Source organism: Gallus gallus, chromosome 22 (genome assembly GCF_016699485.2).
Source record: "Gallus gallus isolate bGalGal1 chromosome 22, bGalGal1.mat.broiler.GRCg7b, whole genome shotgun sequence".
In the NCBI taxonomy this organism is placed as follows: Eukaryota; Metazoa; Chordata; class Aves; order Galliformes; family Phasianidae; genus Gallus; species Gallus gallus.
The window spans coordinates 656281-681348 of record NC_052553.1 but is presented as its reverse complement, the minus strand read 5'-3'; the positions used below and the strand labels follow the sequence as shown (position 1 = coordinate 681348).

The 25068-nt window shown below is 46.2% G+C and overlaps 1 protein-coding gene across 4 annotated transcripts in view; it reads right to left on the bottom strand.

The window, feature by feature from the left end:
- The window catches only part of EBF2 (EBF transcription factor 2), a 128761-nt gene extending 106799 nt beyond the window's left edge, over positions 1-21962 (bottom strand). For 2 of the 4 annotated variants that reach the window (NM_001164536.2, XM_015297299.4), the window contains exons 1-6: positions 19207-19814; positions 16721-16877; positions 15721-15784; positions 15385-15440; positions 14968-15041; positions 9282-9350 (exon numbers count right to left, since the gene is read on the bottom strand). In NM_001164536.2, the coding sequence (NP_001158008.1) occupies positions 9282-9350; positions 14968-15041; positions 15385-15440; positions 15721-15784; positions 16721-16877; positions 19207-19337 (551 nt within the window). In that variant the 5' untranslated portion in view covers positions 19338-19814. Of the gene's footprint in view, positions 1-9281; positions 9351-14967; positions 15042-15384; positions 15441-15720; positions 15785-16720; positions 16878-17948; positions 18104-19206; positions 19815-21823 lie in introns of those variants that run through there. The other 2 variants (XM_040651469.1, XM_025142763.3) reach the window with 2 other exon arrangements.
- Between the last annotated feature and the right edge of the window lie 3106 nt (positions 21963-25068).

Here is a 25068-nt window from a genome sequence, read left to right as displayed (position 1 = left end):
TGTGCAGCCGCCTAACACGGCCGTGCCTTGCGCAACTGCGCTCTTGCAACATAGCTCAGGGGTACAGAGCCATAAGAGCAAGGCAATTATTTCCTTCCTTTCTGATACAAGCCTCCTGCACAGAGCTCCCAAGATCAAGACAAGAACCCAGAGGGAAAATACGGTAGCGGAAAACTTTTCCCCTGGAGCAAAGAAACAGACCTAACTAGAGCAAGTGAGAGCCTGCAACAATCAGACTGGAGGAGAAGAAAGCAGCTTGGTGGTGCAGGCAGCAGTAACAATGGAAAGCACAATGTGCAGAACTGATAGCACGTCCTGGGGAGAAGGTGGGCGACTTCTTGGAGGGCAGCATCAGGATAAAAGGGAAAGATCCGAGCAGTCACTTCCTAGCAGTCTAAAGAGCCTGAATGCTGAAGGGACTTATGGCAATTGAGGATATCATTTTTGCTTGCTCAAGATTCACGTTTCTAATGAGAATACTTGCTCTATGCTTTTTTTTTCTTTAAAGGGAAGAAAAATCCACAGAGGAGCAATTTTTGCCTTCATGCAAAAAACTGAGCAGAGGCAAAAAGGCTCAACATTCCAGAAGCTGCAGAGCTGGAGCTGCTCAGCTCACTGATCACTCCAGGCCATGCAGGTACAAGGTCAGGATGCTATAAACCCAGGTCCTTAGAGCCCAGACATCCTAGAACAGAAACAGGTTAGGGCCATTCCTTCCATTCTGCTGAAGGATCTTAAATAAAAAGAACAGGAACCCAACAAAGCCAAAAAGAGGACATTGGACAACTGCTTTTCTTTCCTGGAAGAGCAAGCTTCTTTTCAGTCTTCATGGGGTTTTTGTTTTCCTTTTTTGGTTTTTCACATGTTCCCCCTCAGCCCCCCAGTGAAAATAATATTTTAAAATACGTATTTATGAGTTTAAGTTCATTTGTTTTTAACTATTTCAACGGAAGTGGTTGTGCACAATGCAGTGCCATCTGGGAACAGAGCCTTCTGAAAATGGCTCATATTTGGACCTTGTAAATTGGAGGCACCCAAAACTGTCAGCTGCTTTTGGATTATTTTTTTCTTGCTAAGTTCTATACAGTAACTACCAAAATACTTGAATACAACCTTGCTGCTGCTGCTTCCACTGAAATTAAAGCCAGTCTTGATGTGGATTTCCACAAGAGAAATCCCAAACCATAGCCCATAAGTAGGAATCCTAGCTGTTGTGTGTGCTGGAATAAATAAGAGATCCCTTCGGCACGAGAAATGCCATCATCTGGTGGGATCAGCTTCATGCCATCTTCTGTCAGGTGTGACAGCGCTTGATGGCTCACAAGAGGGGCAAGTGATTAAAAGGCACCACAGAGCAATCCGTTCCCATTCTGTTTTATTCTATTTTGCCAAAACAGCCTTTGTGAGAAAGACAAATCCACGCAGGAAAGAGCAACTCCCTTTGCCTAATAGGTTCACAGCCGCTGAGACTCAAATAAGCTGACTGCTTAAAAACAACTCCAGAGCCACAGTAAAAGATAGAAAATTATTGCTTCCTGTCATGGCCAAATATTAAACACAGCGCACACCTAATGGCTCTATCACTCCCCAGGGAAGAAGCTTTATGAACAATAAAATCCCAGCAGACTCGCACTGTTTGGACTTAGAAGCCTCATTATAGGCTCACTGATCCAATACAATTTACAAGCTCAATGGACTCCACTTGAAGGAAAAGCCACCAAACATGAAGTTATAAATGGAACGCCCATGGAGCTCTTTATTTGGGAAGGAAATTAGCAGAGAAGATGGGAGGGGGAAGAAAGGGGAGGAAGGGGGTTGGATGACAGCAGCACATTAGCAATCCAAATGAAATAAGAGAGAAATACAGATCACACTTACAGAGAAGAAACACTTATTTGACCCAATCTGGAATACACAAAACTTGGATCCCACTCCTCAGTGCATCACAGAGCTCCTTCCCTGTGCTGGGTACATCACACAAGGACTTAATCTCTTTAAGATCATGAGCCCAGCTCCAACTGATTGGAGTTTCAGCTACATAACACATACCTTCAGCCTAAACCTTTCTCTCTTATAAGTGCTTTGGGTGATGTGCTGAGTAGGAGAGATGTTTTTTCCTGCATCAACAGACACGATGCATTCACTGGGAAGCCTTCTTCAGACAGGGAGGACACACTTGAGAGAGACTGAAATCTTGGCATGTTGGCAGGGCAGAGAAATAGATGAGATCTCACCAGAAACAGATGGTGAGAGAAGCACACGAGGAAGGAACGGGCAGAAACAAAAGGTTCAAAAGGGAGGCAAGAGGCAGTAACAAAAAGAGTCAGGGCCGATGAAGTGACAAGTCCATAAAATCAGGTCTAGACAGAGGCCAAGGAGTGGAAAGGTGATAGGGAAGACCATTTCAGGTCATAAATACAAGGGATGTTTTCATTAAGATACAGATACTCTGAAGTATTGACACGTCCAATGGTGAGTGCAGACAGATCCAGGGAGCACAGACATTTGAAAACACTGAACTGCAGAGATCCCACATCACACATCCAGAATTTCCTTTGTGCTGCTTGCACAGTGGATTTATCATCAGCTCCTATTCCCAGAGGTGCTTTAGTTCATGGGAAACTTACTCCATTCCACTCTCCACTGCTAGCAAACCCATTGATTCTAATGGCTCCTCACACTACCTCATCTGTCCTTCCGAGACCTCTTATCATCAGCTGGCTGTGCAGCCATTTAACCTCCCCACTTGCTGTTTGTAAGAGTACTGCATCTGCACACAACAAATTTCTCCTAATTACAGTGGCAAAGCTTCCATTTAAAAGAGAACAAGGAATTTTCCGCACTATGTTTTAACTTCTCCAACATTTCTGCATAGTTCAGTCAAGATTAACCCACCCAGCACCGCCAGTGTTCTTTATCTTAGCTGAAGCACAATCAGTCCACCAAGATTGGAATTCATCCATGCTTGCTGTCCAAAGTACACTAAGTACATGGAGTACATGGAGCTCATCTGATCTAGAGTTGCTGAAACCCTTTGGGTTCTGCTTTCACTGGACTTATTTTCTTAAGGCTTCTAGGCAGTAGTAGCAATAATCAGATTATTTATTTAAATTATATTATTGTATGCCTAAGCTCAGACCTAAGCTACTCACCTTGTGAATCTCAAACCAGAACACATGCTAACTGTTCCAGCTACAGACTGAGTGGGACTCAAGCAACAAACACTCCCACCCATCACATATTCTCCACAATCCCCTTTTCCTAGCATCACATTTCCCTCCAGCATATCCCAAAAGGCTCAGGACAGAACAGCTATGCAATGACAGCTTACTGAGAAAAACCTAGCGGAAAAGAGGTTCCAGTTCTATAAGCTTCCTAATGAATCTGTGCTTGAAATCAGCAGCGATTTACACTGATCTGATTTATTGCTGGCTCAGTTTCAACAGCAGTAACCTTCAGCCCAGGTGGCTGCAACCAACAGGCTGGAGGTAAGGCAACTCAAAGCACGCCAGTACAATCTCTGCCTTAATAGCAACAGTTCCCACAACAAAGTATTTACACACAATTTTCAGCATGTGTAGCTAATGTTATCAGGAAAAGCACACGCTTATCCTGGGTTGGCTGATAGAGACCAAGTGAACATCCAGAAAAATACAGGCAGCCCACCATGCACCAAGGGGGGTAAAGGAGCAGAACCCAGGGCTTCCATAGCCCAAACTAATTCCTTGACCACAAGTCAATCCTTTACTTTCTTAGCATGCCCAAAGAGCTCTTTATGTTTTTGGCTCATCAGTCTCCTGGAAGAATCTGTTGGCTGTCTACACTGAAAAAAATAAAGCAGCACAAGCTGGCCTTCAGTTTGCTCCATTTACAAGCCAAAGTGACTGTACACATTAAAGATTTCAGAATCCATTGGATGGCAAACGTCTAAGACAATTTTTAGTCAGCCAAAAAAAAAAAAAGAGGGAAAAAAAGTTAATCACTAGGAGAACCACTTGTTAAATGGAAATGGCCAGCACAGAGCACTAAGTTACCGACTCCCCACAAACATCCAGTCTACTAAAAAATTCATAAAGAGACAGATGGCACAACAGCAGCTCTTTGCAGGAGAGCAGGGTTTAGTGGTGAACAAAGGACTTTGACTCCTTAGGACAAGAGGAGCGATCACTGTGGGTTTTGGAGGCTTGGAAGGGGGGATTGGTGCACGTGGGGAGCTGAGAGGGGCTGCATCTATCTGTGGCTCCTACTTTCACTCCATAGCAGCAGGTTCAAGACATTTATTCTATTCTGGCAGGCATACAAGGAGGAAGGAGAATAGAGTAGAATACAAGTGATCCAACACACTGCTGTGTATTGGAAATGCTCCTTGCAGTAGAAATCTGAGGGAAAAGAATTAAGACAGAATAAAAGAGCCCTCCTGTTTGCATAACTAGGCAGCTGCTGGCACATGGCATTAATGGGGAAACTGAGGCACAGAGTTGTGCAGTTTGCTCAAAATGATGGGATGACTGTGTCAGTGGGAATTTGATAGAAGCTGTTCATGCAGTTCTGCCTTTAAGTGTCATCTTTTCCCTTAAGGGGATCTCCTAAAGTCCCTTTTGGATGATTGACATAAAGAGGCAAAAAGAGGAAAAGCCGAAGCCTGTACTTTTTTCCTTCCTCCAGATCCGTCAGGAAGATGGGAGTGACAATGAAGGCCAAGCTGTAGGGTGGGCAGGGGAACACAATGCAAGAAGACATAAAGCCCCGTGCTATGAATGTAGACATTTCACACAGAGCACTTCAACGCACAGCATGAAAACTACAGTGGCATAGTCAGAATATTTATATGCCTGGCAAGGGATGTATTTCCTAAAGTGAGTTTTAGTGCTTGTGAAATGTGCCAGACAGCCAGCCTGGGAGAGTTCAGCCCTCTGTTTATCTGTACAGCAGGTAGAGCATGAGTATCAGCAGGGAAGAAAACCTCCATCCGTGCTGCCCCATTTCTGTGCTGAAGGGACAGACCCCCACGCTACAAGAATGTAATCCAGTCTCTATGGCTTCTTATAGAGATGCTAACAAGCGCACCAGCTGTGTTCATGGTTTGAGGTATTTCTTTAAAAATGGTAATAGAAAGTTCTAAATATTTACAGCATGAGCCAGCTGACCAGTCCTGTAGCTCCCCATCTACCAAACTCACTGTGCCAAGGGCTCAGCTGGTGCACATCCATGCCACTCTGCCAGCCCAGCTGCAGATCTGGCCCCATGCCTCCACCCACCGGCTAGCGCATGTTTCAACCCAAGGTACACCCCAGCAGCTCACCCTAATCCCATCCATCACAGCAGCCCTTGCCCCTCAATTGCAATAAAGAGAAGTAGAAACAAAAACCACCTGATACTCTACAGGGCAATTAAGAGAAGTGTGGGTAAACTTCAGTGGGGATCAAACCTAGCATCTTATTCCAGAAGCATATCTGACCTGAATGACCTCTCTCCACCAGTTCAAAGACAGTGCAGAACCCCAGAGCCTTCGTGCAGCACTGAGCTCACACTCACATGTTGCAGCAGTGCTCCAAGTAATTCCACTGTAGTAACAGAAAAGGCTGTCCTGTGCCAATTACACTCCATTGTTTCAAGTGAATTATTTTTTTTCCTTAATTAAGTCGAAATTTCTCTTGACAATTTATCTATTATTAGAAGAAAAAGTAATAATAAGCAAATAAACTGATCAACCAAAAAAGCCACCCAGTTCTCTCCAGTACCCCGGAGGCTGTAAGTCAATGATAGCTTCTGTAAACTAGAAAAAGCACTGCGAGTAAAAAGAAGACAAAATAACCTGTTCTATAGAACTTAAATCTGAAGCAAATAAAGTATTAAAAAACATAGATATCTAATTTGCATTTGATGAGTGGGCAGTTTACATCCAAACCTGTACAACTCACCTGAAATGACAGAAAGTCTGCAATGAAATGAGGAATTCATTTGCAGTATTCCTGGCCTCTTCATCATGTGACCAAACTCCCTTTCATTTGCATCACAGGGGGAAAAGCAGCAAATTAAATGACTACAAGTGTGACAAAATATAGCTTTCATTTGGGAAGCATCATATAGAAATGAATTACTCTTCTACACCACTCTCAACTACACCCCATCCACTTCGTATCACTGCCTACAAATTCAGAGAAAAATGTTAGCAGGCAAAGATCAAATTGATTGCTACGAATGATGAGAAGCGTTGAGAATTGTTGGTTTAGTGGGGAAATATTGGCAGTAGGTGAATGGTTGGATGACCCTGGAGGTCCTTCCCAACCATGGTGATTCTATGAGAAGAACTTCAGCCACAAAGAAAACAAAGTCTAGTCCCAACATTACGACTACTACAGATATTAACTTCAAAAACAAAGTAGAAAAAAATAGGAATTTGGATCACTGGGAATTCACCACTAGGATTCATTGAGGGAACACATCAGAACCAGTTTAGCTCTGGTGAATTTTGACCTCCTACGTAAATTCCAAGCTTGCCCGAACATTTTGAGACGTGATTGTGGCTCATAGGATCTAAAGCAGTTGCAGCCCATATTTCGGGAACATTTCTGGACTAAAGATCTGTCGTTATTTTCCTGCCTGTGTTCCAGTGGTCCTCCCAGCCCGAGGTTCCAGTGCCAGAACATCTGCAGTAGCAGCATGGGAGGATCTGAACTGCGTCAGTGCAGAGGTGGTACTTGGAGCCTGACCTGAGTTACACTGGAATCCTGGATCAGAAGGTGGTTGCAGGAACACAGATACTGCAGTGCATCTCAAAGGCAGCTGCCAGCAGGAGAGGGCACGTGGCAAATGTCAGTGGGGAAGCTCCATTTCATATAATGTAAGCATTCGTTTCCAAGAGCAAAGGAAAAAAAAATAACTGCAAGGGCCTTAGGATCTAAATCTAGTCTGCAGAGCAAAGGTCGCTGCAGAAATGTTTTATTCAGCATGAAAACTTTTGGAATTCATTCAAAGAGTGTTTTTTTTTCTTAACTGAACTATTTCTTCCTTTCTAAAGAGTGGCACAGCTTCCATGGCTTGGCAAACACAACTGAGTTGCATCTCCCTGCAGCAAGGAGCAGGTAAGCCAGCACAGCATCAGTCTGCAAACACAACAAGTGATGGAAAGGGAAGAGAAACCAACAAATAAAGGGGGAAAATTTGCTAAATCTGATGCTTTTGTTCATCACAGCATCAGCTGGGAGATTATAACCTGCACTGATGCGGTGCCTTAGCCCATCAAGGGTTGTACTGTGCATCCCTAGCGTGGTCAGAAGGGCCCTGTCCTTTGCTGTAGAGGGAACCTGCATGCCCCACTATTTTTACAGCTTGGAGATTAGCAATTAGGAAGGATTCAGGTGAACACCGGCTTGCTATTTTGTAGGCCACTGCCTTTGTGAGAGCTGCAAGAATATCTCTGAACTCACACAGGCCTAAGCACTACATAGCCCATCATTCTAAAGCTGGGTTCCATCTCCACTCCCACACTTCAGGGCAGCCCAATATCACAGTTTTGAAGATTCTGGTGCTTTCTGGACCAGGTTTTAACCAGGCAGGCCCCCTCACACAGTTAGAATCACCATGCAGGTGACACTTCTGGAACGTCAGTCGGTTTTCTCACACACTTGCAGCAGAAGCAATGAACGTTAATTAACCTGAGCTCAACAGGAGACCGCAGCACCTTCAGACAGTTGTGTTCACAGCTGGCCTCCACACTCCTAAATGTAAGGCACTGCTCCTAATGTATTTTTTGCACATAGTTTAAAAAAAGCTCAAGTCAACAACAAGAAACAAAACCCAACAACAAAAACCCACCCACATTGCAATTTTTTTCTTGTTTCACTTCCACCTCATTTCATATCTACAGGTCTCCAATCCCCACAGAAAGCATCAGATCCCACATTTTGTATGGGAACAGACAGCTCTGGCTCAAGATGACAAGTTCAGTTGGTGGTAGGAACTACCTCCTTTGTGGTTAACTGCCCAAACCCATACAGCAGGCCTTTGTTCTAGGCCATGCTGCTTCTCCAGCAGTGAGACAAGCTTCACAGAACTCAAACTTCAAATGGGAAGATTCCCAAATGCAGATTCATATCAGATTCAGTGTTAATATACCATTAAGACAGCCCAAAGTTTGCTAGAAAACTCATTTGATATCACCTTGACCTTTCCTATCTGCTGTTATTTGGGATATGGTCCCACCACCACCCCCCCATGCACAGATGGTTGAGTTGGCTGGCAGCAGCTTTGGCCCAACCACAACTTGTAGTGTACAATAATAAAAGGAAAATAGTGGAGTAGGGGACTGGGAGCAACTCCACCACGGCACCAAACCATTCATATTAACTCCCCAACAAAAAAGTGAAGGCAACGATTGTAGTTCTCCCTTCAATCCAGCTTGACCATTCTGGATGCGAGGACAAATTCACGATAAATATTATGACAAATCACACCTATCAGAACATAGGCAAGAGATGCCAAACACATACAAACATAGAAAATGAATCTGCAGTCAGACCACCTCAGCATCAGCTCTGCATGGGCCCCTAATGCCAGCTGCTTTGGGGAGAAGAAACTGTTTAAAAAATAGCTCTGTTTATTCATTTTTTCCCCCCTTTTCACTTTGCTGAATTGCAAATCTCAAGCAATACTGAGTCACTGAATTCCACAGGCTGCTTTCCTCAGCCTCCACCAATACTGACAATTTAGAACGTAGCAATTTGTGATTGAACAAACTGCTGCTCCCCCCATTTAAGGTTTTTTTTTGTTTTTTTTTTTACCCCAAAACTGCAAGTAGAGACCAGGCCTGGACCTGGAACTCAGTCATATATGAAGTTGTTGCGTATAAAATCACTCACAATCCCCAGACCATCTGTTTTAATCCTTGCTAACATGCTGCATGTCTGCCTTCACCCCTTCCTTCCTCCCTGCGTTTCTTGGGGAATATTGTTATGTTGAGAAAGAATGCTATGGAAGCTGCCAGGCTGCTCCGAGCTTTATCCCCTCCATGATCCGTTTGGATCACATGGCTGGTGAGCAGGAAATACTCCAGATACATACACAGAATACTTAACTGCAACAAAAAATGGTGCAACATGGAACGTAACTGAGAAAACTGAACTCCATTTTGTCCAAGCCCACATGGACCAAAGGTGACCAGGTTTTAATGATAATGAAAGCACAGGTATCTCCAAACAGCAGACAGTGACAGAACCATTGGTCCCTACACACAACCCTTTAGGAGTCACTTTGTGGAAAAATAAGGAATCCTTTCCTACCTGTCGATGATCACGGGGTCCGATGGAGTCTCGTTTCTGTTGCCACAACTCTTCTTCTCGCAGCACCGACTAAAGAGAGGAAGAAAACAAAGACTGAAAGACCACTACGACATCTGGTAGGCAAAGCAATGAGCTCCAAGTCTCCTCCAAGAAGCTTCAGGACTCAACATACAGCTGGAAGAGCAACTGAGAGAATTCTGGCTACGGTTATGAAAGGAGAACTACAAGAAGTGGGTGCCCAAATCCCAGTTGGTTTTGGCTGGAGCAGGGCAGTCAGCTCCCCTCCATCAGCTCCAACATTCCCAAGGCAAACACAAAGTGGTCACACTACGGCACCACTCATAAAAGACTTATAAATGATTTGCAGATGTCAACGCGACGTTACAGGCATGAGTATCACATATTACATACAGCCAATCCATCCAAAGGTGTTCAACCTGACTATAAGAAAACTGTTAATTTCTTACGTTGCAGTAACTGAATTGTTGTTTATTGAATACCTACAAACTTTTTAGAATCTACACTACCAAAAAAAAAGCTTCAGCATTGCAGTTGGATCGCATTGAGGATCCAAAGAGGCTGTTCATGTTGGCACTTGTCTGTAAGTCCCCTTGCCATGGGCTCAGTGATGAGCCCTTCCGATCAACCCTGCATTTATGCACCTCTGATACTGCGCAGCCACCTGCAGGACTGCATAAAGGTTATAACCCTCTCTGATGAGAGAAACACAAAGCAAATTCAGGGAAGGAACAGAAATGCTGCATTTACTTTCCTTTAAAAAAAAAAGTAATTAAAAAAATTAACAGTGAGCCAGTTCATTGCTTGATTTGCATGGAGGTGCCCATTGATGCAAATGGTGCCCCCTGCACTTACCATATGTATAAAAAAATTAGTCTGTGCTCTGAATTACTCTGTTTTAATGTTTGTCTTAGAGCAGCACTGGAACCCATTAAAGTTTTAAGGATCCAATCATTTATTCTGAGCCCCAGATTTACAGATCAGATCTGAGGTTGCATTTCCAAGTTACCTTTCTCACATTCTGCTGAGGTCGTTCAAATATACACCCATGGAACCCAGAAATAGATCCTGTTTTTTTGTACAGTGGTACAATAGGTGTTGAGTATGTTTGCAAAACACTTCAGTCAGCCTCAACCTAAATCCCACTGCACTGTTTTAGGCATTAGAACAACTCCAAGCAGAAGAGTTAAGACAAGATGCTCGAATTCACTGAAATTGGGATAAAATATGAAAGAGCAGCTTTTCTTTTACTTGAATATTCATCCCTAAGTACTTAAAATAAGCACTCAGACCAAAAATAAAAAAAACAACCCACACCTCTTGGGGGTATGAAAGCCATTCAAGTGAGAATGTTTCCTCGGTGAGTTAAAGTGCAGCAGGATCTTCCCATTCACAAGCTGGGATTGCCTGGCACGATGCGATCCAACAGGGCCATGTGAACAGCAGCTCTAACTGTTCCAACATCTCTACACGTTCCCTTTGCCTCAAACCTGCACTTACTCACCGATGCCAGTCCTTTTAAAATAAAAGGAGATGCTAAATATTTAAAAATCCCTGGGGCAGACCCTGGAGCTGCTGTAAATTGTCATAGCTCCATCGGCTTCGGTGCACCTATGGTAATTCACACTACCTAAGAGTATCTTCTATCCCTCCTCCTCTCAACTTTGTTTTATTTAAGTGCATCCTTAACGCAGTTCACTGCCAAATGATTGTTTATATAGATTTGCCTCCTTGTTTTTTCGTGCTAAAAAGACAGCAGAAAACGGTAGCTCAGAGGAACATAAATTTGCCATGCACTTTTGACATGCCCAATATTAAAATGCATTGGAAATCACACTGGGAACAAAACGCCTTCTGGTTTCTGTGCTGCTCCACTAAAACAAGAGAAAGTATTTCCAAACAATATTGGGTTCAACTTTTTTTTTTTTTTTTTTTATAAGTGTTAGCAGACATTGCCTCTGTCTGCAGCAATGCTACGTGAGGTACCCTTTAGTCATGGAACTTATGCAGATGGTCGTAACAAAAGTATATTTGATAGCCCTACACCACAGCATTGTCTGGGCAGAATAAACCAGAAGCACATTTGTCCATCTCATCCCCTATGCCATGTGTTGGCATAGTGTTTAGGATGAATTATGTGAGATCAGAGTGCAACAGGGCTAGCTAGCTTCTGTAATAAGTGCATCTTGTTTTACTGCATAGCTGGCACAGTTATCACACGTAGGAACTATACATTTAGTAACACTTCAAATTCCTTCCTTCTAAAACAGCGGTTTATGGCTAAAGTTTTCTAAATATTTTGCAAATATCTACATTCTTATCACTATCGTCATAACAGACCTTTGCTACCTTGCTACCCTTGGGCCATCCATACTTTTGGAGCCACAGCAAACAAAGATGCAGAGCAGTCACTCCTTCCCAGCAACAGACCAGGTCCATCAGAGCACTTCATGAGGACTAAGGAAGCCTCAGCCTGAAGATTTAGCAGAAGTAGATCTTTAAATCCCCATCTCCAAATATTTCATTGCTGCACCCAACTCCTAACAGCTCCGCAGGGTTTGTTTTACGTGTGCTGCCTAACAGAACTGATTCCTTCCAATTTCAGTCAGTGGCAAAAATCCCAAATTGTAGGATCCAGCCTACAATATTATCCCAGAACGAATTATTGATGAAATCATGCCAACATTTCAGCTTCTGCTTCCACACTGCGTTAGGGACATACCTTTAGAGGTGCTCATTTCCTTAAAGCAAGAATATTAAGGGCCAAAGATCTCTTTCCTACAAATTTTCCATTGCAGTGCTTTCCTATTTAACTTCCTCCATGGTTTGCAGTCCCAACAGCCCTGAAAACAAAACTACGAGCAAACGCAGAGCCCAAAAAGCTCATGCAGACAGCACCGGACCCACAGCCACATAGGGTTCACGTCAGAGGCAAACTTACACCCTTCCCCCCCCCAAAAAAGAATAAACTTGACTAAAATGCTTTTAAAATTCAACCCCCAACTTCCCAACCCAACACCACCCCCCCCCCCCAAAAAAAAAATCTGTCTCTAATTTCAAACTCAAATAAGCTCGCAGCATGGTGGCCTTTGTTTTGTTTTCTTCTCCCCAACTCCTCCCTGCAATTGCATAACAAAAGTGTCTAAATTCACACCATCTGGCCGATAAAGCCACGGGCCCCAGCGGCCGCCTGGCCCAGCTGATTAGAGCTGCTGTCTGCTCCGAGCCTTGTGGCGAAAGTCACAGCTGTGGGGCTCGCCTGCGCTCAATGCAGCTCTGTTATTAGCCAGCTGTAGACCCTGAGACTACTTCTGTTCGAATTATAATACCTTTTAACCCTCTGAGCATTGAGGGCGTAGGGAGGGTTTGCCGGTTTCCTCTGGGTCGGTAATTGGGAGAAGAAATAAGAAAAAGGACAGGAAAAAAAAAAGTTATCCTGGGAGAGGATTTACTTTGATTTCCATCTAAGACGCATTTGGGGGAGATGTGCCCAATAGGAGCCGTTCCCGTTGGGTTGTAATAACCCAAATGGGAACAAAAAAACAAAACCACCTTCAGATCAGCAAATAAATAAATAATAAAAGCTCTCCCTCTCGCGGAAAGCACTAATTATTGGGAGCTGAGAGCTTAACTTCCAATGGGTATGAAATGGGTATGACAGATCGGCGCAGCCGTATCAATATTGAGACAACTCCGCTGCTCAGCACACGTCTGTCACTGTCTGAGTGGGAGATGTGGAGCTTCGGATGCACTCATCTCTATACAGCAAAAACAACAACACATTTGTGTTGTGAATATATATAAAAATATGAAAAAATACCCCCAAAAAAGAGCCTACCTTCAACTAGCATGGATGGGAGGGAGGGGAGCAGGCAGCCAGACAGACCCTTCTTTATAAAAACAGTAGGCATCAATTTGGACAGCAGAGCGGGTACAGTATATAAAAATTTAATGCACTGTTACGATTGCAAACCGAACTGGGGCTTTAAAAATTGATGCTGCCACTTAAGCAGCACACAATGAGGAACGTTTGATTATCGCACTTAAAAAGAAAGAAAATAAAATGTCAAGTTTAACTCGAGTCGGATCCGTTCCCTGGGCGTTACTTGCAGTGATGGGCGTGAGGCCTCTCTGGGATACGCAGCATCCCGCTTTAGGAAAACAAGACCTTTAAAATGGAACGTCTTGATGAGGATACAAAACACGGGATGAGAAGTGCTTCGTGTGGAAAGGACGTCCCCGTGTCGTAATTCTTCCTTGGCTAATTGATCGAGCTGGAGAGTTGAGTGACTGAATCTGAATGACGGTTTGTGTTTTAGGATGCTACCTGAAATCAAGCCCTGGATATGCTTCTAGGCCAGGTGTGGAAAGAGATGAACAGCCTTTCACACTTAGAAACCACAGAAAAGAAACACAGAAGGAAAACAACCTCCTTTTCTTTTAAAGTGCATCTGATGGGATGGTGTTGGCTGAGATGATTTAAGGTCTGGAACAGAACCTCTCTCTGAAGAGGGAAAGCAGATAAAGACCAAACGTGCCAACTTGTTTTGATAGCACAGAAACCCAACTGCACAACACTATTCCTCCTCTGTCACTCCCCCATCACAGAGCAGACTTGCACGTGTATGCAAATGCGTGTGCAAGTTCTCGGTGTGCCAGAAGGCAACGCACAGCCCATGGGTTTTTGCTGCTGCATCTACAGGTCTTTACAGAGTGCACAGTGTGCATCTCACAATGTTTGTACACACGTGTGATTGCTGATGGAAAGTAACGACGCTCATTATCTTAAATAGTGGGAGCAAAACAAACACTGCTTTTACACGATTCTTATTCTACTTAACCAATGCATCAACTATTCCTCTTCCTTTAAGCACTGAGACATTCTCTGAACAAGAAGTCTGTCCAAATACGTTGCTATTACCATGCTATTAATAGTCACTAATAAAAAAATAGTCTGTAAAAAAAATATTAAAGGCTATTATTATCTCTAATAGTCAGGAGACTGTTTTACAACGTGGCCACCAGCAGCACACAGAGCAGTGACCTCACCACCCCCACCAATGCCATCCGTCACAAAGCGTCTTCAATGCAGGTCAAGATCAGTTTTGCTTTTCATTTCATGTAAGAACACTCTATGCACAATTTAATACATTTTAATAAAAGAACGTTGACTGTTTGCATTGTTATATTTACTGGAAAAAATCTAATGATGTGAGAACAGGGTAAGTAATGAGTTACTATGGAAGCATGATGTACGTACATAAGGTACATGCAACTTCAGGGTTATACAAATGATGTTAAAAACATCCTCATGTCACCCTCTAATTTATAACATTAAATAAGACCCAATTTTTTATGTGTAATTAAAAGATACAAACACTTTCAGTATGGCTTACAAAGTATAGGAAGGGTTTGGGTTCTGGTTTGGGAGCTTTCTTGCCTGGATGGGTTTTTTGGGAAGGAGAGCAACCAAGCAAAATTAAATAATGTTGATTACGTTAATTTAATAAATTAAAATAGCTCAAAGGAAAAGCTTGTATGAAGAGTACTTTGACATGGAATCACTCTGACAAAAGATAAAATAGAAACAAGCCCTACCGATGTGAGTTTGTTGGAAAGGCTATTTCAGCACCTACGTAATCACCGGCCACGAACAGAAGCATCTTACCTGCACATGACTTCATGAGTGAGCAGCACTCTGCACATCTCAGGATTCTTGTTCTGTCCTTCATAAGTTATGGGCTGCAAAAAATGAAGACAAGGGGTCAGTGGGCAGCATCTGGGCGTCACTTCATTCTGATCACAGCCAAATTGGAGGTGAAGGTTGTTTTCTGTTTTTCACCATGGTTTGCAAATAGATGCCTTCCCCAAAAACCCTTTGGAACAGGGAGGGCAGCTTATATAGAAATATTGGTAAGGAGTGGATAGAACCTTATAACGCATAGAGGGAAAATAAAGAAAAAAAAATGACATAAAAACACAAGTTTATTAGCAAACAAAACACAAACAAGACAAAACCAAACCAGAGGAAGAATTACGCAGAGAGCACGGATAAGCAGGATGGGTGTATTTGAGCCACGCTCACCTGCTTGGTGACGGAATCAATGAGTCTGACATACAGATCCTGTTCAGTCCTGACACCTACAGCGAGAGAGGAGCGATTAATGCCGACATGGCCCTCCGTACACAGCACAACACACACAGCACTTTAACAGTGCCCTATTAAACACTGCTTGGTTTCGTTTCCTACAGTGCTCTCCCCAAAGCCAACGACGCACAGCAGAGCTCACCCCGACAACGAGGGGATGCTACAGAAGGGAACCCCAATGGATTTCCACTGTCCTTTAGAAATCACAGCGGCAGCGCCTACAAATCCCGCCTCGGTTCATCGCCTGCGGGAGGAGCAGCGGAGCGCACTCACCGTTGCTATACAGGAGCTGCAGTTTGTAATGCGTGCCGTTGTTGGTCTTTTCGTTGCCTTGCTCCTGAAAAAGAATCAGAACTCAGTTCTCCAAGAACTTACTGGGTGCATTACAAACGTGAGAGCTGGTCATTGCAATGGGAGCCACAACGAAGTGCATTAAAATGGTGAGTCCAGTGGCTGGGATAAATTCACCCTCTGACTGACCCAGGAGAAACTACAAAACACGGCTGACATCTCTTTCTGTACGAGTTCAAGAACTTATTTTCCTTTCAGTCGCTATTCTGCTCTCAAGGCAACGCAGCATACAATGAACGGGGACGTTTTGAGGCAGTTAACATCAAGCAGATTGAGAGCAGAAATGCTTGGTGGTTTTTCTTGCTTTAAACATGTTCAATTACTTTGCAGCGCTGTCACTACTGCTACTTATTTCCTGCAGGTTACGTTACAGTGTTTTCTTGCAGAGCTTTTCTCCCTTCATTCCCTAAAAGATGTACATCTCTGAGCACATTTTCCCAATCACAGTCATCTTTTCCACAACTCAAAGAAGTGACCGTAAAAACAACAGCACGAAGCAACGCAAAACACTTCACGTGTGGATTTAAAACATAAGAGCAAATGCTTTTCCAGCCCTGCCACTGCCTGTGGAGCCTTGAGAAGCACACAGCTCAGCGGATGATAGGACATAATTCAGGTCACATCCTGCTCCTGTTGGGGAAACTAATAAAACTTGGCTGATCTGACAGATTTAACCAAAATAAAAGATGATTTTATTATCCACCCACCTCTCCCCCTCCACCCGAAATGATTTGTTAAATTCTGTTTCTAAGTAATGTAGGAAACTCCCATTGTGCTGCTGGTGCTGTGGGGGATTGAAAGCTTTGCGGCCCCAGCAGTTCTTCCAAACACCTGAACCCTTCCCCAAGAGCCGGCCGTGCGGTGCCGGGTGGTACAACAGGTATTCACTCTAAAGAGAGAAGAGAAAGATAAGCAGCCTTACTTTATCGTTTTCTACAAAGTCCACAAAAGCCGTCCTCTCTATTTCCACGGGCTGCCCTTGTCTGTCGTAGAGCGCCAGAACGAAGTGAAAGAAATTGGATTTCCTCAAGTTGGAGGGTGGCTGCTTTTCAAAGTGAGCTCTGGACAGAGCTACGCCGCTGTGGAGGAAACACACGGGACAGGGGGTGAGGGGAGAGACAAAGAGGTCGTGCAAAGCGACGGACAGACGGGGCAGGAGGAGCTCAGGGGGAGCCCCGAAGCGCTCAGCGGTGCGGGATGCCCGGCGAGGTGATAACAGCCGCTCCGCTGCGGCTCAGAGGCAGCGACGGGAAAGGGCTCTGCCCCATTCGGTGCCATTGGGGCACACGCAGCCCCGAACATCCGAGCTGTGCTCGGAGGCCAAAAATAATTTGCAAAAAATGATTTTAAAAAATTACCGGGCGCGACAGTTGTTTTCCTGCCCTCTCCTCTACCCGTTTTTTTGTTGTTTTTTTTTTTCCTCCTGGATGCAATAGTAGTTTTCCTGCCTCCTCTACCCTTTTCTGTCTCGCTGGATGCAATAGTTGTTCTCCTGCCTCCTCTACCCGTTTTCCTCCCGCTGTCATATTTCTGCCCCCCGAAGTGGGAAGTACAGACAGTACAGCGCTTCCAGGCGCTCTGATAGCCGCACATCCCAGCCTCGTTTGCTTCTCCTGCAGAATACAAACGAACTGAAAGCGGTTCCTACGAGCGGACCGACTGCCTGAGGACACCCCGGTGAGAGGCAGCCCGTTCCGGGCACAACATCTGCTTTCCTCAGCAGCGAAGTTTGTCACGAAGTCTTTAATGACCGACCCCGCGCTGCTGCTCGGCTCTTTAGATTTAAACAGAGGGAATCTGGGTTCATCAGCCCTTTCCCTCATCTTCCCCACCGACCGCCGAAAAAGCGGCGATGTTTCCCAGTTCGGGATGCTGGAAACGCTTTTGTGTCTCTGCAGCACCCCGAGCTGCGTTTGGCAGCGAAATGAGTTACACCTCCCTCTCCAAAACACGGAGCAAAGGGGTGCAGAGCAGCACCTCCACAGCACCGAACACACGGGTTAAGTCTAACAGCCGGACAAGCCCGAAGTCAGAACTGTTCAGTTTTCAGCCCCCAAAGCTGCGCTGGCAAAAAATCATTCAACTCTTTAGCAGAACTACAGATGTTTCCCTGCGTTTTCCATTGCCAAATAGGTACGGTGTGAACTCACCGCATCCGCCACAACTGCACCCACTTTGGGGCTTTTCCTCTCGCTCTGCGTGGAGGAACTTGGATTTCTCGGTTCGTTACCGCTCTCAAAAATAACCCAGCTCTGCTCTCCCCCTCCCCAACCCCGTGCGACCGCTGTTGCGAATTGGAGGCTCCAAAGGAACCGTTTCCTTTTGCTTTCGCTTTCCCCGGCAATAAACGTCTCTCCCCACCTCACACCGCTTATTAAACCATCTATCGACATTCACAAAACTCCGGTAACTCCTCCCATGGTGCTCGGAAAACCTCGCTCACGGATCGGGCCGTGGGTGGACTGTTTCTGTAAGGTCCCTTTCCCGTTTCGGAGTCCCGTCCACTGCTCCATGAGCCCTTCGCTTTGCCTCTATATAAAATAAAACCCAGAGTATTCGGGGAGCTGATTCACAGCCTTCCCCCTTTCGGCGCTTGTGTACCCAAAGAGTGACGAGAGAAATATATGTATTAGTTAAAGGAGTTTTTATCATCTCATCCTAAAAGGGAAAAGAGCGGAACAACGGGTCCAGCACCAACTTGGCTAGGGAGAGGATTAAAAAAAATAAATGAATTAAAATAAATAGGAAAAGGTGGTGCACGGGGGATGATGCTGAACCAAAGGAATAAATAATTAAACGACAAAGCCAAGGGCCAAAGCCCAGACGGGGTGCGAGCAGTGGGAGCATGGCATGCCATGCTGTTACCCCCTTCCCGCATCCACGGGTTAACATTTCGCCGGCGCTCACGGTAGCAACAGAGGCACTTGAATTAAGTAAAACAAGATGGGACGAGGGGAGAGGGAAGGGGGGGGGGGGGGGGGGGGGGAAGAAGATCTCTGCGTTTGAGTTGATTTTTAAACTTGGGCTGCTCCCATTCTGCTGTATGGCTCGGAAAGTGGGAAAGAGTCGTTGGTATCGCTGGAAGGAGCAAATCCCTCCGACACGGCTGAAAAAAAAGGGGGCTGGGGGGGGGAAACGAGCCCATGTCTGCTATCTGAGCCTGCAGTGGATTTGAGGAGTCCTAATGCTCTGCTGTGCCCATATCTCTGCCTGCACTGTCCTGAACCCTCATTGACAAGAGAAATCTGGGGAAGGGGGGGAGGAGGGGGTGGGGGGGGACAGAAAAGGGAAAAAAATCAATTTGATATCAAATGCAAATAAGAGGGAAGAAAGGAAAGGCTGCTGGAAAAGGGAGGAATAAAGGCAAAGAAAAAAAAAAGAGGGGGGAAAAAATGCGTTCCCGGTTACCTTTGTGCTGCTACATTTGCATCCACAACCCCAACGTTTCTGACCCAGGACCTGACGGAATCCATCTCAGAACCCAGAGATTTGTCTTTCAGAACCGGTCCTCTTCCCAAAGTATCTTGGATCCCAAACATTTAAGAAGTCTATTCCAAATAGCAACAGTTTCCTTCGGGGGGGGGGAATCAGGGAGGAGGAAAAGAACAAATCTGCAGCTTCTGGAAATTGACACACACAAATCCCGGGAAAGTGGAGAACTTCAGCTTTGAAACCAACTTCAGCTTTAAGTGCTACGTGTGTTTGAGTGCCTTCAAATGGGGGGGGAGGGGAGGGGGAGAAGTTTCTCCTCTCGCAAAGTGAGTTACGCCGATTCGGTCTCTCCCGGTATCGTCATCTTCCAAACGCAGGGAACCGCATCCAGAAACCGACGGCCGTTAACAAGGATCACCTGCTTCGAGAAGGACACTGAGAGAAGGGGTTGATCGCTGCCTGATCCGGTAGGGAAGAAAAAAAAAAAGGCTCGGGATGATTTGGGGAAGAAAAGAAGGAACGGAGCTACGGAGGGTGATGACACCGCGCCGGGAAGAGCCGCTCCTTCCCCACCCCGTCACCATGAATGGGTTACAGCGCCGGGAGCGGGCGCGCCGGGAAGGGGGCGGGGCCTACTGCCATATTAGGGATTCTCATTTGCATAGCGCGCTCTGATTGGAGAAGCGAGGGCAGTTCTGAGCCGCTCGGCAGCAGCCCCGGCCCCGAACAACCCCCGGAGCGCGGCGGCGCGGGGCTGTCCCGGCGCGGGGCGACACCGCCGCGTCCCACCCGGGGACCGCAGCGCCCCGCCGGACCTCCTCCGTCCCGGCCTCGTAAAGCAGCCGCACACGCAGCCGCTGATCGCTTTCAAGCGCGATATTTGAAAACACCACCACCACACACACCCCGAAACGTTCGGATGGGGCTCTGTGTGAGGGGATGGGGGCACGAGAGGCCGCCCCACCCGCAGCACTCCCCGTGCACGGGGCTGTCAGCCCGAACCTGAACACTTTGCGTTAAACCGATGTAGGAAAACATCCCCCGGTAAAGGACAGCGGAGTTGACCCGGCCGGCTACATAGCGGGCCGCTCTGGTTTTATTTTATAAAGCCATTTGGGCTCGCTGCTATTTTCCTTCTGTGTTCTGATCCGGGCATAGATCTGCCTCCGAAATCCATATAACACCAACGCGAAAACAGATTTCAAGACAATGAATGCAAATCTGTGCTCAGAGACCATCTGCCAGATGAGGGAATCAGATGTTCGGTAGTTAAAGGGACAGCGCGAGGATTTCCTCCGCTCATTATGCGCAGCTCCTCTCTCCAACCCGCTTTATTTTATAACGGGATGAGATTCAGACCGAAATTCAAGCTGTGCTTTCAGCTCCTGCTTCCATTGCCATTTCGCGGAGCCACCTTCCTAATACGCGTCAGACTGATACGGTTTGATACGGTTCTCCTAAAATAATTACCGAAAAAGATCGCAAATAAAAGTCTTCCTATAAGGTTTTCATAGAAATGCTTCCTTAATTCAGCCCAAAGCCGGGACTGAATTATTCTGTCCACACGAGTGACAGATATGGCAGGAGATGAACCCATCCATCCCACACCATCGCTGTTAAGGAGATTTACCACCCGAACGCACCTCCCCAAAGCGATCCGTGCGCAATGAGCGACCCGAGCAGGGCAGCAAAAGGGGCATTGCTGAATAAAAGCAGCAGTTCGGTGCTGCGGTCCCCACTGAGAAACCGCACCTCACGGCTCCAAGATTAAAACTTAGAAAAAGAGGGTGATGTACTCAAAGCAAAGGTATGAGAGAATAAGAACGTACTGCGTGAAGGGACGGGGACTTTTTGTCGCCACCCCCACAACAGGCACGGGTCCGTTCCCTCAGCTCAATGTCCCCTCTTTGTAACAGGATCGTTTTTGGCAGTGCCACCCCGATCGTTTCCGCATCAATCCCTAAAGCCGGGGCAGGGATGGGAGGGGGTGGCGGTGGAATTCCCACCCGAGCGAACCTTGGCTGATGTATTCACAAGGAGAAAGTGTTTCCTAAGAGCCGAAGTCTCTCGCTCGCAGTGATACAGCCGAGTCTGCCCCTGTTAGAGGCGCTCCGGTCGGATTGAAGGCAGCTGCTCGTTCAGTCGCAGCGAAACGCTCAGGAAAGCCCGGTGGGTTCCGGGACCGTGCCGGCTTTAGGGACAATGGGGACTCGTGTGCCGTGGCCCCGGGGGAGCGGTGCTTTTAGGGATTCATAGCGGGTCAGAGGGCAGCGGCGCGGGTCAGAGGAGACGCGCTCCCCTCGCCCCAAACAGCTGCCACCAGAATTCGGCACTTCAGGGGCAAACGAGCGGAGCCGTTCCCCGGTGGCTCAGCGGGGCTGTGGCCGTGGGGCAGCCCGGGCTCCCTACGCAGTACCCGCGGGATGGAGGGGGGTCGTGGGCTCAGCCCCACACTGGCGAGAGGGGGGGGGTTCCCGGTGGGGAGTGGGGATTTCCTTCCCAACCCCCTAAAGTTCCTTTCCTTTGCAATGTATCTCAATGAGGCAGCACTTAAGCACTTCTAAATTCTGAACTCCGGGTCTGGAATCCCTACTTCGAGCGGCCGGGTTAGGCACAGTTTGCGGACAGCACATCCCTCAACCTCTCCCGATGTTAAGTTCTCCAAGCGAAATCAGCATTGACGTCGGTGCAGCCGCTGCGGAGGTCACTGCGGTTCGGTTAGGGGAGTCCGTTCCAGCGGCAAGCGACAGGTAAACGGCACCACGGAACCGCGGGATGGAGGAGAGCATCGGCTTGGAGGGGAAGGCGGGGGGGGGGGGGGGGGCAAACAGAAAGCTTTTCTTACACAGACGAAAGCCTCGAGCAGCCCATCTCCACCGCGCACACAACTCGCTCCAAAGAGAATTTAAAGGCAGAAGGAAGAGCGTGTGCGAGGCTCGGGGTGGGCAGCCCGGGGCGCCAGCGGCACAGCACCGGAGGGGGGGGAACGGAGACGCGCAGCCCCCCATGGGAGAACCCCAACCGCACTTCGGGCATCGCCCGGAGCGCTCCTCTTCCTCATCCTAAGGAGGAAGAGAGGAGGAAAAAAAAGCGACTGTTCGGTGAGCGCTGATCGTTTCCTTTTGGAGGAACAGCTCTTTTCCGTGCCGCACGCCGGGCTCGGTGGGACAGGTGAGCCTTGCGGTAAAGCAAGACGTTCGCCTTCCTCGAGAGGTTTTAAGCACCAGAATCAACTTTCATCACGCCTTAGGAACTCCCAGGAGGAAGAAAAGTATTATCTTCAATGTATACGTAAGTCCTTGAAAGCATAACCTTAAAACTGCTGTTATTTCTCCCACTCTTAGGGAGAAAAAGTGGAGGAGGAAAGTCAGGCTACAGCCAGTGAAGGCACCGAGATGGAAGCACTTCGTTCTCGCTCTTGAATTCGTGGGAATTCAGTATCCTTCAGTTGTCCCAAGGGAACAAATCGTAGGTTAAAATTGTCAGTGTCGGAGGGGAAAGGATAACTCCTCGTTCCCTCTTCGCCCGACAATCTCAGCGAGTTTCATTCCACAGCCGCACCAGAAAATAACCGCCTCGTTGTCAAACACTTCACATTTAAGCCCTCCACAAAGCAAGCTGCTAGCATGCAAACACGCACCCGTGGTCTCGAAAGCACGCAACGGTATTTGAGAAACGAAGAGCTCCCCGAAAATAACTTCCTGGAGCCCAACAGCAGAGCCATCAACGCAATGAGAGCACACGGTGCCGAGAAGCAGTGAGAGGTTGTGATGCTGACTCGGGTTTTAAGGGCATGGGGCACTCAGAGCACGGACACAGCTCTGCTTTACACGGCTGCTCCGATTCAACGTAAGCCTCATTTACAGGATGGCCCATTTCACTGAAATGGGAATGTTTGGAGTAAGGACAGCCTATTAAAGTATTCAATACAAGAGGTTTAAAGCAGTGCAGGTGCAACTAAATCATAAATGCAGGCTGCGCTCTTAACTGGCAATGCTGTGTGCAAGACAGGGGTGTGAAAATGCAGTGTGTTGGGTTACATCTATTCTAGAACCTTTTGTTTGCTTTAAGTTCTGCCTTATCTCAGAAGCAAAGCACTTGATTTGATGGTTGGAAAAAGTTTCATCTCCAAATATAGGATTGCTCTCTATTCCTCCTCCCTACGCTATTTGGAAGCATCTAGAAATAAGGTTTCACAGCTGGCAGATCCTGAGCTGTACCTGCCCCTTCCCCTTGTGCCATAAGGGGATGCCAACTGGAGCCAACTCTCCCTGCTGATCAGTGCATCATTTGGAGATGCACACATCCCATTTATAAGCACTGAACAAAAAAATGCTTTCTAACTTACAAATGCATAAGTAAACATTTGATAACTTCACCACCACCTCATCTTCCCCAAATAGAAAAGACTAACCATCACATCCTCGAGTCCTCCATTCATTCCAGTAAGTAGGTGCTTTTCTCACTAGAACAGAAAAGCACATCTGCTAGGTTTTATATCCAGCTTTTTAAGATACTTTTACTGCCTTTTGCCTAGCATAGCTTTTGGAACACGTTAGCAAATATTTTACCATTGGGAGTGTATGTTCCATTTTATTTTATAATGCAGACTTAGAAGCCCCAGCACTGAGTTTGTTTCTCTAAGCATACAGAGCCTCAAACTAACAAGCACATTTGGGAAGAACACTTCAGGTGGGTCTATGTTTGTGCTGGAAGTCCCCCTCATTTTCCAGCTTACGGAAAACAATGAAGGTCAGCTTCCAATGTATCTTAGGATATCAATTACCCATGTTGATCTTCAACTCAAGAAGCAAAATTTGGGTTATCAGAGCCTTTATATAGTTCCACCACACACACTTTGTGACAGAACTCCAGCTGGGAAATGCATCCTCCATAAGAAACCAGACAAATGCAGACACACTGAAGAGCAGAATCACATCCACTCATTAACATGAGCCTAAAGCAGTCCCCAGTCCTATGAACATTCTTATCCTTAACCTATATTAGCCACCAGAGTGGTCTTACAAGAATTACTTGACAATATACACATGCTTAACCATCTGTACAGCGTGGGCCTCCTTTTTATTTCTTGACTCAACTCAATTCTGTCTTAAACAGGTGTCTAATTTCCATTACATGAATACTCAATCTGAAGCCATGCCACAGGGACACTCTGCCAACTCACTTCCCCTCTTTAAGCCCCACACTGGATGATAATCTGATTTTTTTCCCATGTTTCAAAATATAAAGAGCTGTGAACACAACTTTTTGTAGGAGGAACCTGAACCCAGTGAGCAAGGAAACTCACTTATCAAGATTCTGAATCTGGCTGGAGGTTATTGGTGCTGCCATCATACAAATTACCAGGAAGGAGAAGATCTCTCTTGGGGATGGTCAATAATCAAAACATCTGCCTTCCATGCCTCCTTTTAAAGCATCTGGTACTTGAAGCTAAGATATAACATACAAGAAGCTTAATCTAATCTGACTAGTCCTATGTTCTTTCCATAAGGCAAGAAGGAAGTAGTTAGAAGCTCAGTATATCATAATTAGAGCTTCACAACATTGGAGAGACAGCTCTGCTCTTCTCTGAAGTGTATTTAATAATTTCAAGAGTATTGCAGTGTTTTTCTTCTTGATTTGGTAGAACTGAACCCATTGCACTCCTGACTCCATGAAGCTCACTGGACTCCACCCGCAGCAAACCACATTTCAGCAGCTGCCAGTCTGCGTGACCAGATTCTGATCCTGCAAATGTTTGCACTTTCATACAGGCAGTGAGGCTGAGGATCCATAGCACCAATGGTTCACAGCAGATTTCTACAGGGTGAGGGTCCC